We start from the raw sequence: 19,870 nt of genomic DNA, 5'->3' as shown, positions 1-19,870 counted from the left end.
GTATCTTCCTTCCCACCCAAGGCAAAAGCAGATGGTATACTGTTTCTTCCCAGTAACATCAAGTACCCTTTGTTAAAACTCACAAGGTAGGAAATCTTTAGCAGACACAAAAGATGAAAGATGAAACTGCAGCAAGAGAGCATGGCAAATCCAAAAGATCTATTAGTGCATAAATCTACTGGAAAAAAAACAACAACAACAAAAGAGATAGAAAGAATTAACAAGATACAATAAAAGTTATGTCTTTAAAGCAGTAGATTATAACAGGGTGGGAAATGTTTAATATGTGTCCTCCTGAAAAGCAGTTACCATCTTTCAAATTAAAAAAAAACCAGCTGGTATATTTTCACAGCATCTAGATTTATTTATGGTATAAAGCCATAGAATTGTAATATTATTATTCCTTTCCCACCCTGGCAGAGAATAAACATGAATTCAGAAGCACAGTGGAGTGAAAACAAAGAAGAGAGAGAAAAGGCAGCAGAGAAAGACAGAAAAGGTGAATACAGAGCTACAGAAGTGTTTATTGAGCATGCTACAGAGGTAAGCAGAGTACACACAAAAGGAAATTAAACAACCATCAAACCTCCCAACTTTGTTAGAAAATTAATTTTTAATTGTGCCGCTTTCAAACTATACTGAATTTTACATTTCTAAAGATGTAAAAACTCAACTAATAGAAAATATACATGACCATTCTGTCTACATAGATAACAGAATCTATGAACCTTGAAACTAAGTACATCAATTTGAAAAAGTATTGGTCATTTAAACAGAATCAACAATTCAGATTGACAAGAACTGTTCAAATTAATTTGACCTGTAGATTCTGAGCCATGTTTTTATTAAAGTCAAAGTCAGATCTATTCCTAAATACAAAATATTTTGAAGATTTATTAAAACTGAATATTACAATGCAAGGTAAATTAAGACTAAAGGCACATAAACTTTGGTCCCACCTGGTTGTCAGTTTTAGAAAACTGCCACAAAATTAACCTTCCTGCAAATTTTCGCAGTACACTTTCTTTTATCTTTGAAAAATACATGCACCAGTTCCTGAACTAGCTAGACCAGTCTGCACATGCTCAGAAATCCACAACCGTATTCCAAATCTTAATTACAAACTAAGGATGGCAATATATATTTAAATGCACATAAATCATGTCAACTTCAAAAACATCTACGAAAAATATTCAGCCACAAACAAGACGTTACTTAGTGCTGACATTTATATGATACGTCCCACAAGAGTGTGTACAAAAAGGTTAAGATTCCACAATGCTTTCCACATAGGGCTCAAACTTACAGAAATCACTTTGTTGTCTTAAGAAATTAATACTCTGCATCTTGTTAATTTTAACTAATGCCTACATTCATAACTGAATCTAGACCAGAATTGTGAGATACAAAAGGCCAATGTTTTTTTTAAAGCAATAAAGCCTAAGGTAGTAAAAACTAAAAAAATGCTGCTTTATTCTTTCAGTATCATGTATCTTATTTGATTAAATAGAAAGAAATGTGACAAGCCAATAATTCAAAATAAGTTCCAAGCAGGAGAAACAAAAACTTAACCCTTTTTACACACCCCTGCCTAAACATATTGTTAACTCCCATTTAACAATGTGCCCTAGACAACCAATTCCTTTCTCTAGCAAATGCACAATAGCAACACTAGTTTTCCTTTTTAAGGCACGTATGTCAACTAAGTTGAAAAAGGAAAGTAAAATTAAAATTTTAAACAGACAATAAAAATGGCTTCTCTACAGAACAGATGAAAAAGAGCAGTTAATAACTCTGCCTTTACATATGCCATTTCATTTTATAACCAAGGAATGATAACAGCATGGGAAAAAAGAAAAGAAAAAAGAAAACAACAAAAAAAATCAAACTCTGGTCCCCACTTTTCTGAACAGTCAATAGGTGTTGACACCAAACAATGTGATTCATCGCCAATCTTCAATCTCCCCTTTTTTAAATTGTTGACTTGGAGAAAGACACTCTCAGATGATGGTTTTCACCAAGGTTATAATTATGAAGATCAATCAAGGCCTGAATAGCTTCTTCCACTGTTGCCATCTGAAGAAGAGCCATTTTGTGATCTCTTCTGAAACAAAATTATGAAATTAGATACTTCATAAAAATTAGGAAGGGCTTAAATACTTAACTTTTGCCCATTCCAGAATCAAAGACTTCTAGAAACAAAAAGAACTACTTGAAGAAAACTTTTACTTCTATCAAGTCACTAATTTAAAGACAAGAAAGCTTGCTTACTGAAAAAACTTAAATGCTTTCACAGTGCCCCCAGTGTTAGCAAACAGTGTTCGTAGATCCTCTTCTGCTACTGAAGGACTGGGAAAATTAGAGAAAAAGAGTAACAATTAATAAAAAATGTTTATATTTTCTTCCTAAAATGTATATCCTTAATAAACTACTCCAGCTTTAATACTTACGGGATATTGGATAGGTGGAGGGTTGCAGAAGGAGGAAAAATGTTCTGAAAATTTTTGGATCCAGGTTTCTTGAAACGATGCAGTGGGGAATTACCAAAATCTTTTGTTAGCCCTTGATCATCAAGTCCCTCTCGAGGTAGTTGTACAGTCTGATGTTTAGACAGAGTAACACGAATAATTTTTCCATACATCTTCTGTCCATTAAGATGATTCATGGCTATAAAGGGGAAGAATGCCTATTAAAAGACAGTATCAAGGTTCAAAGCAAAAATAATTCTCATTTTAGATAAGCTGAAATATCTGAATTCTGTTATGATTTTAAAATAAATCATGAATTTACAACAGCCACTGGTGACAAAACAAGTTCATTTGCACTAGACAAGGCATTGAGGCAAAAAAGCCAGCTTCTTTTATAGAACGAAAATCCAAAATGTGAGTCTCCCTCTTCCTTGACAGTCCTGCTAAATGCCCAAGAAAGAAACTTAGTACTCATCTGCAACATTTTCTCCCTGCTGATCTATATCCTAATTGCCAAGTCCTACCATACCCATCCTCTTAATTACTCTCAAATTCATCTTCTATTTCTACACTTTTCACTGCCATTATTTTTTTATCTGGATAACTCAATCAGTCTCCTAATTTGTCTTGTTGGATTTTTCTCTACTTTTCTCCAATCCATTCTATACAAATCTATGTCACTACCTGCTTAAAACCCTTAGGGATAAAGTCTAAACTTACTCTTTCTTTAACATGGCTTATGCGCCTTTCTCAGTCTGACCCTAACATCTCTATCAAGCCTCCCTGAATAAACATTTATTGATGATATACAATACTAACCACTTTGTTAATGCTGGGAATCAAGTGGTAAGACAAGAACCATCCTAGCCCTCCTCATGGAACCTACAGTATCTTAGTACTGTACTCCTTGTACTTAATGTTCCAGGTGTACAAAACGTATTTTCTTAAACACTAGTTTTTTTTTACCTTTAGCCCCGTGTGCATGCTTTTCTATTTATAACAAGTTCTTATGTCCTTCACTATCCCCCCTAATCTATTTATCCTTTAGTATTACTTCCTCAGAGGGCTTTTTCTTCATCCTCTAGAAAAGGTTCAGAACCTCACTAGATATTCCCCCATGCAGTACCCTTTACTTATTTTCATAAATTCATTACATTTTAATTATTTATATCCTCCTTCAGACTGTAAGATACATGAAAACAGGAACCAGTGTCTCTCCCCACAGCACACAGCACAGTGCCTAAACACAGAACATCACATAGCTACTTCTTGAGGCAGCAGTTGGGTTACTTTTCAACTAAAAGAACTGGTCTGAGATTAGAGAACAGTTATACGTTTTATGTTTTATTCACTAGTCACAACTGAAGAAAACCATGTCATAAGTCATATAGTTTAGCTAAACTGAAGGTCTATTTGACTACTCAAAGTATTAGAGTATTAAACAGAGAGGTAAAGGCAGTATGGAAGAGCAGGAAATTGAGAATAAAATCCCTACTCTCAAATGTTTTAATTTGATTAGTATACTACAGTACACAATCTGACAGAGGAGATACCCGGAATTTGTTAAATCCATGCATCTTGTCATACTTACTTGTATAGAATAAACCAGTTAAATATAAAACAGGTCTGAAAAGGAAAATGCTATAGAAGTATAAGGTACCATTCCAAAAAATCTTTTTCATTTATAGCTTCCCTAATTTGTAAAAATAAGTTTACTATTCCAGTTATAAGATAAATACTAAGGATGTAGCGTACAACATGATAAATATAATTTTAACACTGCTGTATGTTATACATGAAAGTTAAGAGACTAAACCCTAGGAGTTCTCATAACACAAGAAATTTTTCTATTTCTTTTATTTTATAAGTATATGAGATGATGGATGTTCACTAAATTTACTGTGATAATCAACTCATGATGTATACAAATCAAATCATTAATGCTTACACAGTGCTGTATGTCAATTATATCTCAAAACTGGAAGGAAAAAAAAGTTTACTCTTCCTGATTTACTGCAGTGTTATACATTTGTAATAGTTTTTTCTTAGATCTTTAACTGAGGCTAATAAAAAAAATAAGCTGTCAGGCCTTAACTTCCTTACACTGTATTTCGCATATACTTATAAAATCAACTCAATTATCCATAGTGATGGTATGTAAACTCCTTTTATAATAAAGCTTACTTGAATTATAAAATATTTTTAAGGTTCTATTAATTCTGTTGTTTTAAGTGAACAGAACTTTGCTTATAATAAAGTGCTATTACCTCATACAAAATGTGTTATAAGGAATGAGTTTGGGGAATAAAGTGGCATAAAGTAGTCGTCTAAGGTTGTCATAAGAAAAGGTGTATTAGTGCAGCTTTTGAGAAGTTATAAAAATACTACACAAACAGTTGAGCTTTGAGATATTGAAGGGCACAAATAACAAGACAAGAGGTCCTAGGCATAGTAAGTAACTGCACCAAGAGGAGATGGATGATAGAGAAATGGGGTTAAAAATAAAGCAAAACAACCAAACAGCTAACTCAGAAAGTAACCACGTAATAAGGGAGATTCTAGTCAGCTGATTGCTGATAAAAGGATGTGAGTAAATTTAAAGTGGATGGGGGTTAAGGAAAGGGGTAATTAGAATACCGGGGCTTTTAAGGGTATTAAAAAATAAAAAGCTCGTCAAAAATGGAGGTATATATTGATTAAACAAAGCAGAAGGAAATGATTAGAAAAATTTTAAATGAATCAAGTTTAAATAACAGGACTCTAATATCTTGAAATCTGTTCCAAGAAATATGGCATCAATGAACAATGCAATCAATGATCAAGAAGAAAAAAGTCAATGCTGCATAGTGGAAACGTCATTTTTGGTTGAGTATTATTTTCTACCTCTCGCTTTATCTCTGAAAATAGTAATGAATAACGAGAAATTAAAAGATGGTAAAAAAAAATACGTACAGTTTACATAATGTGGAACTAGAACTCTATCAATAATTATCCCCTTTATAATTAAAAATATTGTGTTGCCTCTCCCGTTTAAAAAAAAATGAATCTTGATATCCACTTGTTTATTAGTCTTGTCAAAGGACCCAACTTTTAGCTCTTTTTTTTTCTCTCAACTGTCTTCTATACCATTGATTTCTAGTCTTGTCTTTATTATCTCTTTTCCTTGGGTTTATGCCATTATTCTTTTTTTTTCTAAATTATTTATTTACTTATTGGCTGTGTTGGGTCTTTGTTGCCGTGTGCGGGCTTTCTCAAGTTGCGGCGAGCAGGGGGCTGCTCTTTGTTGCCGTGCGCAGGCTTCTCATTGCAGTGTCTTGTTGCAGAGCATGGACTCTAGGCATGCAGGCTTCAGTAGTTGTGGCTCACAGGCTCTAGAGCGCAGGCTCAATAGTTGTGGCTCATGGGCTCAGTTGTTCCCCGGCATGTGGGATCTTCCCAGACCAGGGCTCAAACCTGTGTCCCCTGCATTGGCAGGCGGGTTCTTTTTTCTTATAAATTTATTTATTTATTTTTGGCTGCGTTGGGTCTTTGTTACTGCATGCGGGCTTTCTCTAGTTGGAGCGAGTGGGGGCAGTATCTTCACGGCAGTGCACGGGCTTCTCATTGCGGTGGCTTCTCTTGTTGCAGAGCACGGGCTCTAGGGTGAACGGGCTTAGTTGCTCCTCAGCACGTGGGATCTTCCTGGACCAGGGCTTGAACCTGTGTCTCCTGAATTGGCAGGCAGATTTTTAACCACTGCGCCACGAGGAAAGCCCAGGAAGGTGGATTCTTAACCACTGTGCCAGCAGGGAAGTCCCTATACCATTATTCTTAACAGTTAAAACATTCTGTAAAACATCACTTTCACTGTACCACACATACTAATATGTACAGTACTTTTATTACCATTTAGTTTTACATATTTGAAAATTCCCATTAAAATAACTTCTTTGAGACATGAGATATTGGAATTATTTTTCAATTTCGATACCTGGAGATTTTAAATGTATCTTTCTGTTATTAACTCTTTAACTTAATTGCACAGTAGTCAGAGAATTTGGTCTGTATACTTACTCTCTGAAATTTACTGAAGCTTGCTTTATAGTTTAGTTTGTGATCACTTTCTGTAAGCATTCCTTGTGTACTTAAAAAGAATGTGTTGGATGTATAACTATTAGATGCCTAATTCTATACATGTGTAATTCTGTTAATCTAATTGTGCTGTATCATTTGCGTCTTGCTGATTTTTGGGGGGGGGGGGTTCTGCCTGACATAATTCAGCAAGGTGTATAAAAACCTCCATTATCGTGGTGAATTTGCTCAATTCTCCCTGCAGTTCTATCCATTTATAATTTACACATTTTGAAGCTATTTCATTAGGCACACATACACATAAAGCTTGTCATCTTCTTGGTAAACTAATAAATCTTTTATCAATAATCTTTATCTTAAATGAATATAGGTACATAAGTTTTCTTTTGCTTATTATCTGTCAATTATCCTTTTTATATCCCTTTACTTTCAATCTTTCTACATCTTTGCACCTCACATCTCTTGTAAAGAATAGTGGCTTTTAAAAAATCAAATCTGTCTTTTAATTGATGAATTTACTCCTTTACATCTGTTATTATTGATACATCTGGACTTGATTCTATCATTACTTTCAAATTTCTATTTTCCCCCATTTTCTCCATATCATTTGCTATTTTTCCCTCCTTTCTTTTGACTTTTTTTTGGGGGAAGGTCTATTGAGAGCTCCCTTCTATGAGACCAGCAATACCTCAAAGTGCGACTTAGAGTTTTCCATTACTCACAGTAATGAAGAAGTGAAAGCCAATATATACACATACTTAAAAATTGCTCAAATATCACAACACCAGAGTTACAATTCCTACTCCCTTTACAGCACACTTCGCTAGATATAATTTAGTAGTTAAAGAAGAAGTTAGTTTACTTTTGAGATGGCAGCTACATATTAAATAAGAACAGTTGAGGCTTTCTTGTAAGTAGTTCTTGAAAATATGAATTGGAGAAACAAGATAATTATTTTAACAAGGAACTACTCTTTGACATTTCCTTAGAACTCATTTACTTTAACCGTTGAAGATCAGTACACTACTTCAAAACATAATTTACAAATTATATTATTCCTAAAATATCCAATTTAAGAAAATTCCAGTATCAATTAAATAGGTTATGGTAGAAATTGAAACATCTTAATGTTTGCAAATTTTAAAACTCTAGTCTAAAATGATTTAACATGGCCTCTAAGATTTGCAACAATCCCATTCACACTTGTATACTACTGACTATACCTTGCCGTTTATTTCTCCCATACTACTTTCTGAGCATAAAAACATCTGCCTATATTATAAAACAATGAGTATTTCCAAACAGAGTCCCATGAAAACCAAAAAGAATGAGAACAGAGCCCATAAAAAACGTATACTACATCTAAAAAAATTTCACTTATTTTTTTCAATAGCGCGCCCTAGTTTTGTATAGGATTTGTGTGTTTGTGTGTGTGCTATAAAGGCATTAAAGGTGCAAGTACATATTTTTATGGACATATACTTCAAGAAAGCAAAATCTAACCTGGCAGCAATGAGAAATAATAAATTATTTGCCACTACATATAGTTTGAAACCTGTAAATTATGCTATTAGTAAGTCAAAGCTTTAGTAAAAAAATCTTATAAAAATTAGGGGTAAAAGATTTATCAATGTTAAGTACTGTTAGGCACTGAACTGTATTCTCTCAAAAGTGATATATGGAAGCTTTAATCCCTCAATGTGACTACCTGGAGGCAGGGCCCCTTTAAGGAGGTAATTTAGGTTAAATGAGGTCACATGGGTGAGGCCCTAATCCAATAAGACTGGTGTCCTTATAAGTACAGGAAGAGAAATCAGAGCCTCAGAGGCTGAGAAAAGGCTCAGAGGAAAGGCCATGTGAGGACATATGGAGAATGGAGCTGTCTGAAAGCCAGGAAGAAAGTCCTCACCAGAAACCAAATCTATTGGCACCTAACTACTGGCCTCCAGAACTATAAGAAAATAAATTTCTGTTGTTTTAGCCACTCAGTCTGTGGTATTTTGTTATGGCAGCCCAAAGAGACTAATACAAGTATAGCAAAAATTAAAGTATCAGTTATCTAGTCCTTACATAAAACAAAACCAAAAATATCGTGAAACATTTGGTTAAATTCTACCTCAGGTACTTCTCAACTGTAATGATTGCGTATCCTTTCTTTACATGAGGGTAATGCCACCCACAGCTCACACAATGAGGAAGAAAATCAAACATTTAAGAATGCTTTGACAACTATGAAACAAAAACTGTAAAATGCTACTCGCAAAGTTTATAAAAACAATGGCAATGACTACACCCACCAGAGTACAGAAGTGTACACAAGCAGAGGAAGAAGAAAAGATTTAATTAGCATCTATGACATCATCAGCACTTTTATATAACTTCCACTAAAGATGGATAATAGCTGGTAAGAAACACAGAATTTCAAACTTACTTCTGACTCCAAAGGCTAAAAGGTCTAGTTCATCATGTTCTTAGTTTGTGAGTCTCACTGGATATAATAGCAAAAATACACTAGTCTTTACCCCAAAAATGGCAAATTTCAGAATTAATAACGTGAGTACACCCAGTCTAAAGTACCATCATCGCCAAATCTCAACTAACAGAATTATAAGCTAAGAACATATTGACTTTACAGTCAATCACACCATGAATATGCAGCTACATTCTAGATTTATGTGATTTGGCTTTGTGCATGAATTCAAACGAGATGTTAATTAAGTCATCAATTATTTATCTAATAGTATAAGTGTAACTTGTCTGAAGTACATTTTAAGATTTCAAAAAGGATTAACAGTGGGGCATTTGGTGTCAATTTTTCATTTTATAAGAACCTGGTATCTCTAAAATACATTTCCCATGTGACTCTTTACTAAGTTTAGTTAAATACTTGCAAATGACTTTAGAAGAATTAAAATAACACAGCGTTAATCAGGATTCCATGGACTATATGAACCGTTAACTTTGATTACAAGGAGTATCCAGGAATGAAAAACACTAAGGATCTTTAATATGTATGTCGTAATTCTTATGTGAAATTGTTATTGTAATTTTGAAGCCAAAACATTTCTTCCTTAGACTTCACACAAGGAATGGTTAAGAGGACAGCAGAAAAATACAAATATGTTCATCATGTACAACTATTCATGTTAAAATATGAAAATTAACATGACATTTTGAACCCTGGCCATTAATAAATGGCTTCTTACTAATATAAAGTTTATATTCACAGGTTTAGATTATATATTTGAAATCAGATTTAAAGATGTATAGATAACATATAATTTAATCTTACCCAGTTGTGATTGGTTTCCATCAGCCATCTGTATTAGAGCACTGTCTTTCTTGTTGTACAAAATCTTCACACGCTGCACATCTCCATAAACACCTTATTTTAGAGCCACAGAGAGGTAATCCAAAAATGGAATTAATTTTACGTGCAAGTCAGCTAAAGATTATCTTTCTGACATATTAATGAAACATTCAGACATCAACATGATCACTCATTCAAACTCATCATTCTCACAAATGAATAAAGAAGATCAAGATTTTGAACAGTGAATTTTGAAAAGAATAATCTCTGATAAACCCTCAAAGCTATGTGAATGATATTAAATTAAAGATCATGCAAAATAAATCAGCATGCATTAAAACAAATTTTGTGTCTATGGAGAGTTTTAAATAGCAAAGAAAAATAGCAAAAGATTTACTATTCAACTTTAAGCCAAAGTGCTAGCTACAAATAAGAATTAAGGTGAAACAAAAATCAAATCAATAATAAAAGTATAGTGCTAACAATAACATACCGAAGAGGGTAAACAGACTTTGGGGCGTAACCATCTTTAGAAGGAGAGAAGAGCAAGCAGCGTAAGACAAGAAGAGAGAAGAGTCGAGGAAGAGCGGAGATGAACAGATCATCCATAACGAAGGGTGGTTCCCGCAGAATGGTGAGGTGGTCATGGATCATGGTTCAAGGCGGTTAATTGGGGCAAGTTGGTCCGAGGAACATTTGTTCAAGCACAGAAGCATGAACACAGGGAATGGAGACAGGGGATGAAGACAAGGACAAGGAAAATAAAGGATAAGACAGGGAAGGGAATGGGCATTTGGGAAAAGACAAGGAAAGGGAAGGTGAACACACAGGGAAAAGGATGAAATGGGGAAGGGAAACAGCAATGCAGAAGAAAAAAATAAGGAATTGGGGAACAAAAAAAAAATAAAATATAGGTCAGTACATAGGAAATGCAGGATTTGGTCAGAAAATGGTTGGTTTATGTACTGTACAAGAAAAACTGAGTAAAATGTAGTCATCCAAGACAAATATGGGTAAAGTACATCTATATCAAAGAGTAAATTACAGCATTTCATCTCAACATAGGGAAGGAAAGCATGCACAGGAACTTTAAACTTTGAACTTTAACTGCATAAGCATGGCTGGTTATGAAATGCAGGCAAAATTCTTAAGAGAAAAACAAAGGCACTCTGATTCAAACATTTTAGCATGCAGAACTGTGGATGACAATAGTACTAAATGATAAAATAGCTTAATGTTCATATTAACAGAGGCCAATTAAAAATGAAATATTCAAATTAGACATCATAAACTGATACATTGAGCTTCCCACATTTCATACCAGCTTCCATAGCAATCAAAATAAAATATACCAGACATAAAATGTACAACTAAAGAAAATAACTCAGCAATAAACTTTATTTAAGGGGGTGGGAGGGGTTCAGGGAGGGGTAAAGTTGAAAAATATTTTTAGAAGACAATGACTAATAACTGCAAAGAAAAAATTACTAAGAAAGACTGGAAGAGTGCCTCGTCAAGATCTTTGGAAGAACCTTCAAAGAAAAATGTATTAGAGTAGTTCACATAAAATAAGATTTAAAAAAATGCAATGACACATAAGCATGAAATGAACAAGCAAATAATTAGAAAAGGCAAAGAGCAAAATTGTTTTACAGTTACATCTGCAAATTAGATCACATTTGCCTTTTGAGAACAACAAAAAGATAAAAAGCCAAACTACAGTACTTCACCATATTTTTCTTAGGAAAAATAGGTAGTTAGGTTAAAAAATATATATATATATATATATAAAGAGATATGACTGTCTACGGAAATAAAGTATTACCCAAACAAGTACATAGATTTTATTCGGAAGTAGAAACACACAGAAAATACTTTGACTAATGAATGTACATAAAAAGAAAGGCAAGTGCAAAATGAAATAAACATGAAAAACTTTCACAAATGAAATGGAGTTAAAAAATAAACACTAGAAAATTATTTTACTAACCTCTTCATTTAAATTGCTAACCAACAGGACTGTATTGCCACCAGCTGAGACTCCAGGCATACCCACTCGGCCAGCAGCAGCTGCAGCAGCTGCTGCAGCAGCATTTGGAATAGCCAAAGGACTCAGAGCTCCTGGAACAGCTGCAACAGGAAGCCCTAATTTTAAAATAAAGCATATTTTACGAAACACACACAAGTCGTTTACAAAAACCAATTTAAGCACGATGGCTGCACGGCTTAGGGCTGATCGTTCCAAATGGTTCCTGAAAGTTAATGTTTATAACATTTAGAAAAATTAGTTGCTGATAAGTAGATAAAATTAATTGGTTTCAATGAAATCATTAAATATTAGAACTAAGGTACATACCTGTATTATGTTAAAAAAAATTAAATATACAACATTCCATTTCCTATGGAAAAGCAAACACAGCATAAAGAATATACCTCCAAGTCAGAGACTTGAAAAATTCACTTCCATGGTTCATAGTGAGGAGTCAAATCTAAAAAAAAATCATCTTCAACATAACAGTAACTCACTTTTTTATACAAGTGCTACCTTCTTTATAAACGTGCTTGAAATTAGACAAATAATTACAGCTTACAAAACATATATAGTAAGTCCTTCATTTTTAGAGACAAAATCACCCTGAACATCATTATTTAATTAATTCAAGTGACCTAAAGAAAATCTTACCATAATCTGTTTTCCTTAATTCCACACTCAAATAGGTATAACACAAGTTTCTCAATTACAACACTTCCCCCGTAGAAAGAATGAGAAAAAGTCTCTATATCACACAAGCTTTCTCTTTCAATATTTTCCTATCCTTTACCTACCAGTTTTAACATTTCCTTATTTCTACTGTTCTACTTTCCAGTCTTACTGTTGTTCTGTCATCTTCAGGATTCTTCATTTATTCCACGGAATTCCCTTTGTCTCAGCATCTTTTATCCGTATTTCAATTATCAATAAACTTGGATTCCTTTCATCCCTTAAATTCTTACATACCAGCTTATTTCTCAATAAATATTAGTTTACTAAAGAAATGAGTTATATGTTCTTTTTTTTCCTCCTCATGATAAAGGCGACAAACATTCAACCTACATGAAGTTAATTCATGACATACCTGGGTAGAACTGGCCCTTAGTACTGCTGTCCCATAAGTTCATGTTTTATTTCTTCTTTTCTCTTTCCAGCTTTCTTGTACATGTCATAAGGATGTGCTGTTACCTCTGGTTTCAGATGTTACTCTTTTAGCCAAGTTTGTTTATCTTTTTACTTTACAGAAACTATGACCTTTCATTGGCAGGGTGAACGTCTCTTGAAGACTGACAATTCTTAACTTCTTTAGTTTTTGACTTACAAAATTTTTCCCTCCCAATCTCCTTTTATCTTTTCTGAGTACCTCCCCCATCAGTAGAATGGTGTTTCTCACTTACATTCTTGCTCTGTATGAGTTTATTTTATAGTCCCCCACCACCACTCCACATACCATTTTTGGGGATTCCCTCCCCCCCATCTTTTTTTATTTCTCCACTTTTATTTTTTAGATTTTACTTTTTGTTTTGGAAATTTTCCAACATATACAAAAGTCGAGACTAGAATAATGAGCCCCATATATCCACCACAATTGTTTACCAATTATTAACTCATGGCCAATCGTGTTGTATCTACTCACAAATTTCATTTTTAAAGTAAATCCAGAAATAAGGATCTAATTTTAAAATAGAAACTTCTCACGTCTAATAATTACTCATGCATAACAGACTTTAGTGCCTTTTAGGATCCACCACTTTAACTGTTCTATGGTATTACTAACTTCTCAATGTTAAATATAATAGCTCTCATTACATTTGATAGGCTGTTTCCATTTAACATTCAATGGGTATCTTAAAATGCTGCCACTGTAAGATACATTCCTAATTCCTAGGTATGTACTCACAGTCATTTTGATCTTGCATACTCTTATTAGACATGTAGTTAGATTCCAAAACTTATAGTTTTAAGTTACTTATCATTTGTCTTTCTCTGTTGATATTTCAAGAAAAATTACTAATTCATGAAACACATATAAAAAAGCATCAATACATTTATCAGTCTAAACACAACAGTCTAAACACTTCATTTTTGCAGAAAACGGTTTCTTCTAAAATACATCTCTACCATGCCAATATACAATTAAACATCATAATACTTCACCAAAATATTCAATGATGAAAAATTTATTCAAAGAAACTTTAAGTCTGGGATTTGTAATGGAGATACCGTGGTAGCACAATATTATTTAAAACATCAAGACATCATGGAAAAATAATCACTGAGAATTATAATAATTAACATTAATTAAAAAACGGTAATTAAGAATTAAGAGACTAGGCTAAAGCCCTTTTTGAAGTGTGAAAGACTTAAAAAAAAGAATGCCACGTTTTAATAAACAACATTACACTTTAGTAAAAATAAGACTTAATTTTCTTGTGAAAATATTCGTGAAATTTTGTGGCTCCAAGTAGATACAATTTATCTCCTTCTAGTAAGGAGATAATGGAAAGCTCAGCAAAATGTGGAATGTAAGCTATGAGGTCCCCACTGTTCTTGCTACTATCCAAATGCTACTTCATCATCTCCCTACTTCTCCACTTATTCTCACCATTCTGGGTCACTTGCTACTAAAGTCAAATGATCTATCCTCTTGCCAAATGTTCTTTCTTCATTTTAGGCAGCCCAGAGCATGATGCAAAAGTACTTCAAGAGATGAGGGCAGTCACTGTCCTTAGCACCACTAGCATGTATTTCTCTTCCACTATTTCTTCTCCTAGTCGGGTAACTTAGAAAAACTATTTCAGTCATCTTTCACAGTTCCAAATCACTAGAATAGTCTTGAGGTTTCTATTGGACTTTTAAAGCCTCTAAGGATAGTTTCCACCATTTCCTTCAGTATACTCTTCTCTAAAAAATTTTGTCAATAAGGTAATTTTTTTTTTTTTGGTTTAATCTCAGTGTTGTCTGCTACACAAAAATATAAAAACCTAAAGTATTTCATGATGTACTATTATAATGAATTCTGAAAAGGAATTCTGCACTGTATTTTTCATATTAATGTTAACTCCTAGCTGTGAGAGAAAATACATTTACTATCTTCCCTTTGTAAAAAAACATATAAAACACGTTATGCACACTGGCTCTAATGGATTACTTTTAGCTGTAGAAATTATTTTAATTTTAACGATTTACATCTTCAAGGCAGCAGGTATGCTGTAAAAAACACTATTTATGCATATTGAGATGGGGGATAAAAACGTGTTTTACTTTCAGTATTGTTGTAAGAATCAAATAACGTCAAAGAGCTTCATAAACTGCCACATGAAAAGGAAGGTGTCACAGGGATCCCCCTTCTATGTGAAATGATCTTCATTGGCTGGGCCACCCAGAATTTTATAAATTTCTTGTATTAGTTCTGACATATTACTAGCCCCTTCTCCCTGAGACGGATGGCCACACTGCCATGTATGTACCTATGTATCTGATAGAGATTCAAAGTCCACAGGGATGAAGTGACTACAAATTATGCATCTATCTATCCCTCTATCCCTCAGGTCATATTCTGCTGAGGCACACAGACATCCCTAACCTTGTCCATTACAACTGAAGAATTAAACTGTTCTTGATAACTTATCTTAAATCATTTGCAAATTTTATCTGTAATTTTTAATAAGCTTACTTTAGAACAGTTTTAGATTTACAGAAAAATTAAAAATTCTCCAGTTCTTATAACCTGGGCACCCCTTTTCCCCCATTATTAATATCTTACTATAGCATGATATAGTTATATATCATGTATATTATAAATAGATATATTGTACTATCATACAATAGTATGATATATGTTCCAACTAATCAGCCAGTATTAATATGTTATTATTAATTAAGGTCCATAAAGTATTCAGATTTCTTTAATTTGCATCTAATGTCCTTTGTTTCAGGATGCCGTTATTAGATTTAGTCATACCTCCTTAGACTCCTCTTGACTACGACAGTTTTATCCATGCTTTTTAGAGATGCAGAATTTGTTCTATCTTTTCATTTCCTATTCTGAAACATCGATCCAAAGTCAATTACATCATATCTTTTGGTCTTAAAGTTCTTTCCCCTGTTTTGTTTCTTTTCCCTGTTCAAGACATCTGGTGGTTGTTATTCTCACATACGACTGAACAGAGGATTGGTGGTGGGACTTTGAGGCCTGTTATAATTCATGTAGTATAGGGTCCTGGGTGAGGGGGGCAGTTTTTACAATATTTTATTTCCTGATTTGAAAATAAAAATTTTACCTTTGACAAGAATGACAGCTGCTATTTTTTCCTCAAACAATCCATTCCTCCTCTTCCACCAAGCTTCCCTTCAATTTTTATTTTACCCTCTAGAACCCATTTTTCTTTTCTATCATTAACAATTGCATTTTATTCAATGTGTTCCTTAGAGAAAAATTTTAATTAAAAGCTTGCTTGGTCCTAATGAAACTTATAACCCTCTCAAAAAGTCATCTTTACCTCCCTAAACCCTTCCCCAAAGGAAAGTAAAGGGTGCATTATTCATCCCACTATCTCACCACCCAATGTTACTTTCAGACTGCTGTTCCGCCATCACCAATTAGAATGTCTTTGAGGTCGTACCATGCCATCATTTCTTATCAAAACAGCCATTAGGTCACTGGGACATTTTCTCTCATTACATTAAGACTTTGGTACCTGGCTTTATTTCTTCCTTCTATCTCAGCTCTTGTCCTCATCCTGTGATCTGACACACTGGTCTCACTATTTCTTAAAAACTTCTACTTTGATGATTTTTACTGTATCAGTCTGTTTTACCAACTTCTTTTGCTACATCTTTGATTTTTTTTCTTTCTTTGCCATTCATTTCTAACATTACATCCCCTTTCCTGACTTCGTTCTTCCATCTTATAGATCCTCCTACTCACATACCAGCCACTGAACCAACCCATTTTTAGCCTATATGATAACTTTCCCTTTCTGCTCTCCCTTGGCTAGACTATACTATGTCTAGAGCATTTTGGCTTGCTTGTTCCTAATCCATTAATGCTCTACAATGCCAGACTTGGATAAATCAAACCTTATATTTTGGATATGCTTTCATCTAGGTTTGTAAAATATTAGTGAAAACACACACACACACCCTACAACCCCAAACTGATTCCACATTTTATTTGATGTTAGCCGCATTTCCTATTCTATTTTCAAGAATTCCCTAAAAATCCACTAGACTTAAGTCCTGTACCCTATTCTCAACCTTGTTATGTTCAGCAAGTATCTTGTAAGACTGAGATCAGAATTCCCCCCAAATTTTCAATCAACTTCAAAAGTCCTCTCTCTTTCTTCATCTGTTCCCCTTTCTTCATAAAGATACAAATGGTGAGAAGAAAGAATATGGACTATCAAAAGCTGATGACTTTAGTTCTGGCTCCAGCTCTGCCCCTAAATCTCTCTGTGAGCTTGATAAAAAATTCCTTCCAGTTCTCACAATGGTCCTGAAAAGTATCTCTGTATTTCGTAGGCCCCAACATTTCCACTATATTCTTGATCCAATCTACTACAATCAGTTCTAGGACTTAAGCTAGCCTTCAAAACAAATACTAGCTAATATGAAGTTAGCATTCATTCTATGCCAGACACTGTGAAAAGTTCTCTGTATTAAAACATTTAATCCTCACACTAGCCTTAAAACATGGGGATTACTATCATTATATCCATGACAAATGTGAAAGCTGAGACAGTGAAGTTGAGCCAGCTTTTGAACTGAGGATGTCTGGATTTGGACCACATACTCTTAATGATTATGCATACTCCTTTACTGTAAACATTTCCTCTTGGGCCCTGATTTGCTCCTCAACTACCATCCCATTTCTCCTTCCTTCCTAAAGCACTTATTCAAAGAGTAGTAAGTACTTTCTTATCAAATTTACATTCCTAATCCATTATAATTTGATTTATACCCATTCTTATGAATAAGAATAAACTTTATGGTAACTACTAAACTGAATAGGCACTTCTAATTTAATCCTATTTATTTCATCCCTCAATCCCTTACTTCTTTACTTTCCCACAACATAAATGTGTAGTGCTTAAAGTTTCAATTTCAAGTCTTTAGCCCTCTTGCTCTTATACCTGAGAATCTTAAACCAAAGTTTTTTTTTTCTTTCAGTTTTACTGAGATATAATGGACATACAGCACTGTATAAATTTAAGGTGTACAGCATAATGATTTGACTTACATACACCATGAGATGATTATCACAATAAGTTTAGTGAACATCCATCATCTCATACAGATACAACATTAAAGAAATAGGAAAAAAATTTTTTCTCCTTGTGATGAGAACTCTTAGGATTTACTCTCCTAACAACCTTCTTATATAACATAGAGCAGTGGTCGTTATATGTACCATGTTACATTACATCCCTAGTACTTATTTATCTTATAACTGGAAGTTTGTACCTGTTGACCACCTTTATCCAATTTCTCCCCACCCCCAAGCCCTGTGTCTGGCAACTACTAATCTGATCTCTCTAAACCAAAACAACACTCCTCTGGCCTTTCAAATTCTCAACCCCACAGAACTCCTGCCTAAGTCCTAGGCTGAATCTAGGTGGACTCCTCCACAAGTTTAATTATTCATGAGTCATCATATTGTAAGGTGCCAAGTCCTATTACTTTTACATTTAATTTTTCCCATGTTTCTTTCTTTCCATTCTCACTTCTGTCCCTAGTTTAGATTCACAATTTTACCTTACTTAGACTAATAGTCTCCAGTATACTCCTTGGGATAGCATCAGTTCTAAGATCTTCTCTCAAACTAGTTCTTTCTAACATCACTGCCTCTCATGTTTTCCCAATTACCCTATGCCTCATTCACAACTGAATACTTGTCACTTCCTAAACATGCATGACATATTCTTCATCAATTTCTCATGCTGTGTTTTTTAAATCCTTTATTCTTATCCAAATCAAATGCCTTTGGCCCATAAAGCCCTTCCACTTTCTCCTTTGGATGATAAATTACTCACTTCATTATGCTCTAATACTACATTAAACTCTATTATATATTTCAGTTTGCCTCACATTAGAGATATTCAGGCGTATGCTGCCTCCACCAGAGTATAAACAAGATTACAAGCACAGAAACCTTGTAATTTTTCTGAGCCCCTACAGTACCCAGCACAGTGCTAAAATGACTGCTGAAAAATGCAATTAATGAATAAAGCAGGATGCCACTGAGGTGAGGTAGAATCCTTCTAGGAATGTGAAAAGCTCACAGCAATTAAGGAGGGTAAGAAAAATTCAGAAAGTGGGGCAAAAAGGAGAGGTAGATTCAGAGACAGAATACCATTTTTAAATTAAAATCAAGATTAACAGGAAAAAGAAAAAATATAGAAATTAAAAGGAAGAGAAATATGAAGTTAGGAGGAGCTCAGAAAAAAAAAAAAAAAACACTAAAATTTCCTGTATGTATCTATTGCTTTCTTGGTGCATCTTTAGAGACTGAAAAGTTCCTGCATAACTTTTACCTCCTTCAGATAGAGGCACATTTTATACTATGGTCACAAATGCATAGTGTTTCTTCTACTAATTGCAGAGGTAGCAGTAATATACTTTAGAAGGCTTTACTTTGTCTTAGCCATACCACATACATAACTGTCAACTCTTAAAAATTTTACAAGATTAAATCTACAGTATGATTTAATTTAAATCTGTCTTCTACATCCAAAGGCTGAAGTTGATTACCACTGAATCAATTTCTGTTGTTTAGCTGTTTAGCTTTAAAAATATGAACACCAGGATAAATATAAGGTTTTCAAATGTGTGACAGGGTATCATGGAAAAGGAGGAGGTAAACGTAGGATTAATAAAAGAAATTTCTTAAAGCTATAGCTGAGAACAATAGAATGGATGACCATAACAAATCAGTTTAGGACTATAAAATCAACCATTAAGAACTCTGAATGAAAATGTGTACCCTGG

At 33.9% G+C, this 19,870-nt stretch overlaps 1 protein-coding gene across 5 annotated transcripts in view; it reads right to left on the bottom strand.

The window, feature by feature from the left end:
* Positions 1–594: 594 nt before the first annotated feature.
* PTBP2 (polypyrimidine tract binding protein 2) overlaps positions 595–19,870 on the bottom strand; it is an 81,120-nt gene continuing 61,844 nt past the window's right edge. For 2 of the 5 annotated variants that reach the window (XM_065898205.1, XM_065898208.1), the window contains 6 exons: positions 11,840–11,994; positions 10,343–10,376; positions 9,832–9,924; positions 2,451–2,667; positions 2,272–2,349; positions 1,972–2,104 (listed from right to left, as the gene is read on the bottom strand). In XM_065898205.1, the coding sequence (XP_065754277.1) occupies positions 1,972–2,104; positions 2,272–2,349; positions 2,451–2,667; positions 9,832–9,924; positions 10,343–10,376; positions 11,840–11,994 (710 nt within the window). Of the gene's footprint in view, positions 2,105–2,271; positions 2,350–2,450; positions 2,668–9,831; positions 9,925–10,342; positions 10,377–11,839; positions 11,995–19,870 lie in introns of all 5 variants that reach the window. The other 3 variants (XM_065898204.1, XM_065898206.1, XM_065898207.1) reach the window with 3 other exon arrangements.

Source organism: Phocoena phocoena, chromosome 1 (assembly GCF_963924675.1).
Source record: "Phocoena phocoena chromosome 1, mPhoPho1.1, whole genome shotgun sequence".
In the NCBI taxonomy this organism is placed as follows: domain Eukaryota; kingdom Metazoa; phylum Chordata; class Mammalia; order Artiodactyla; family Phocoenidae; genus Phocoena; species Phocoena phocoena.
This window is presented reverse-complemented; position numbering and strand designations above follow the sequence as displayed.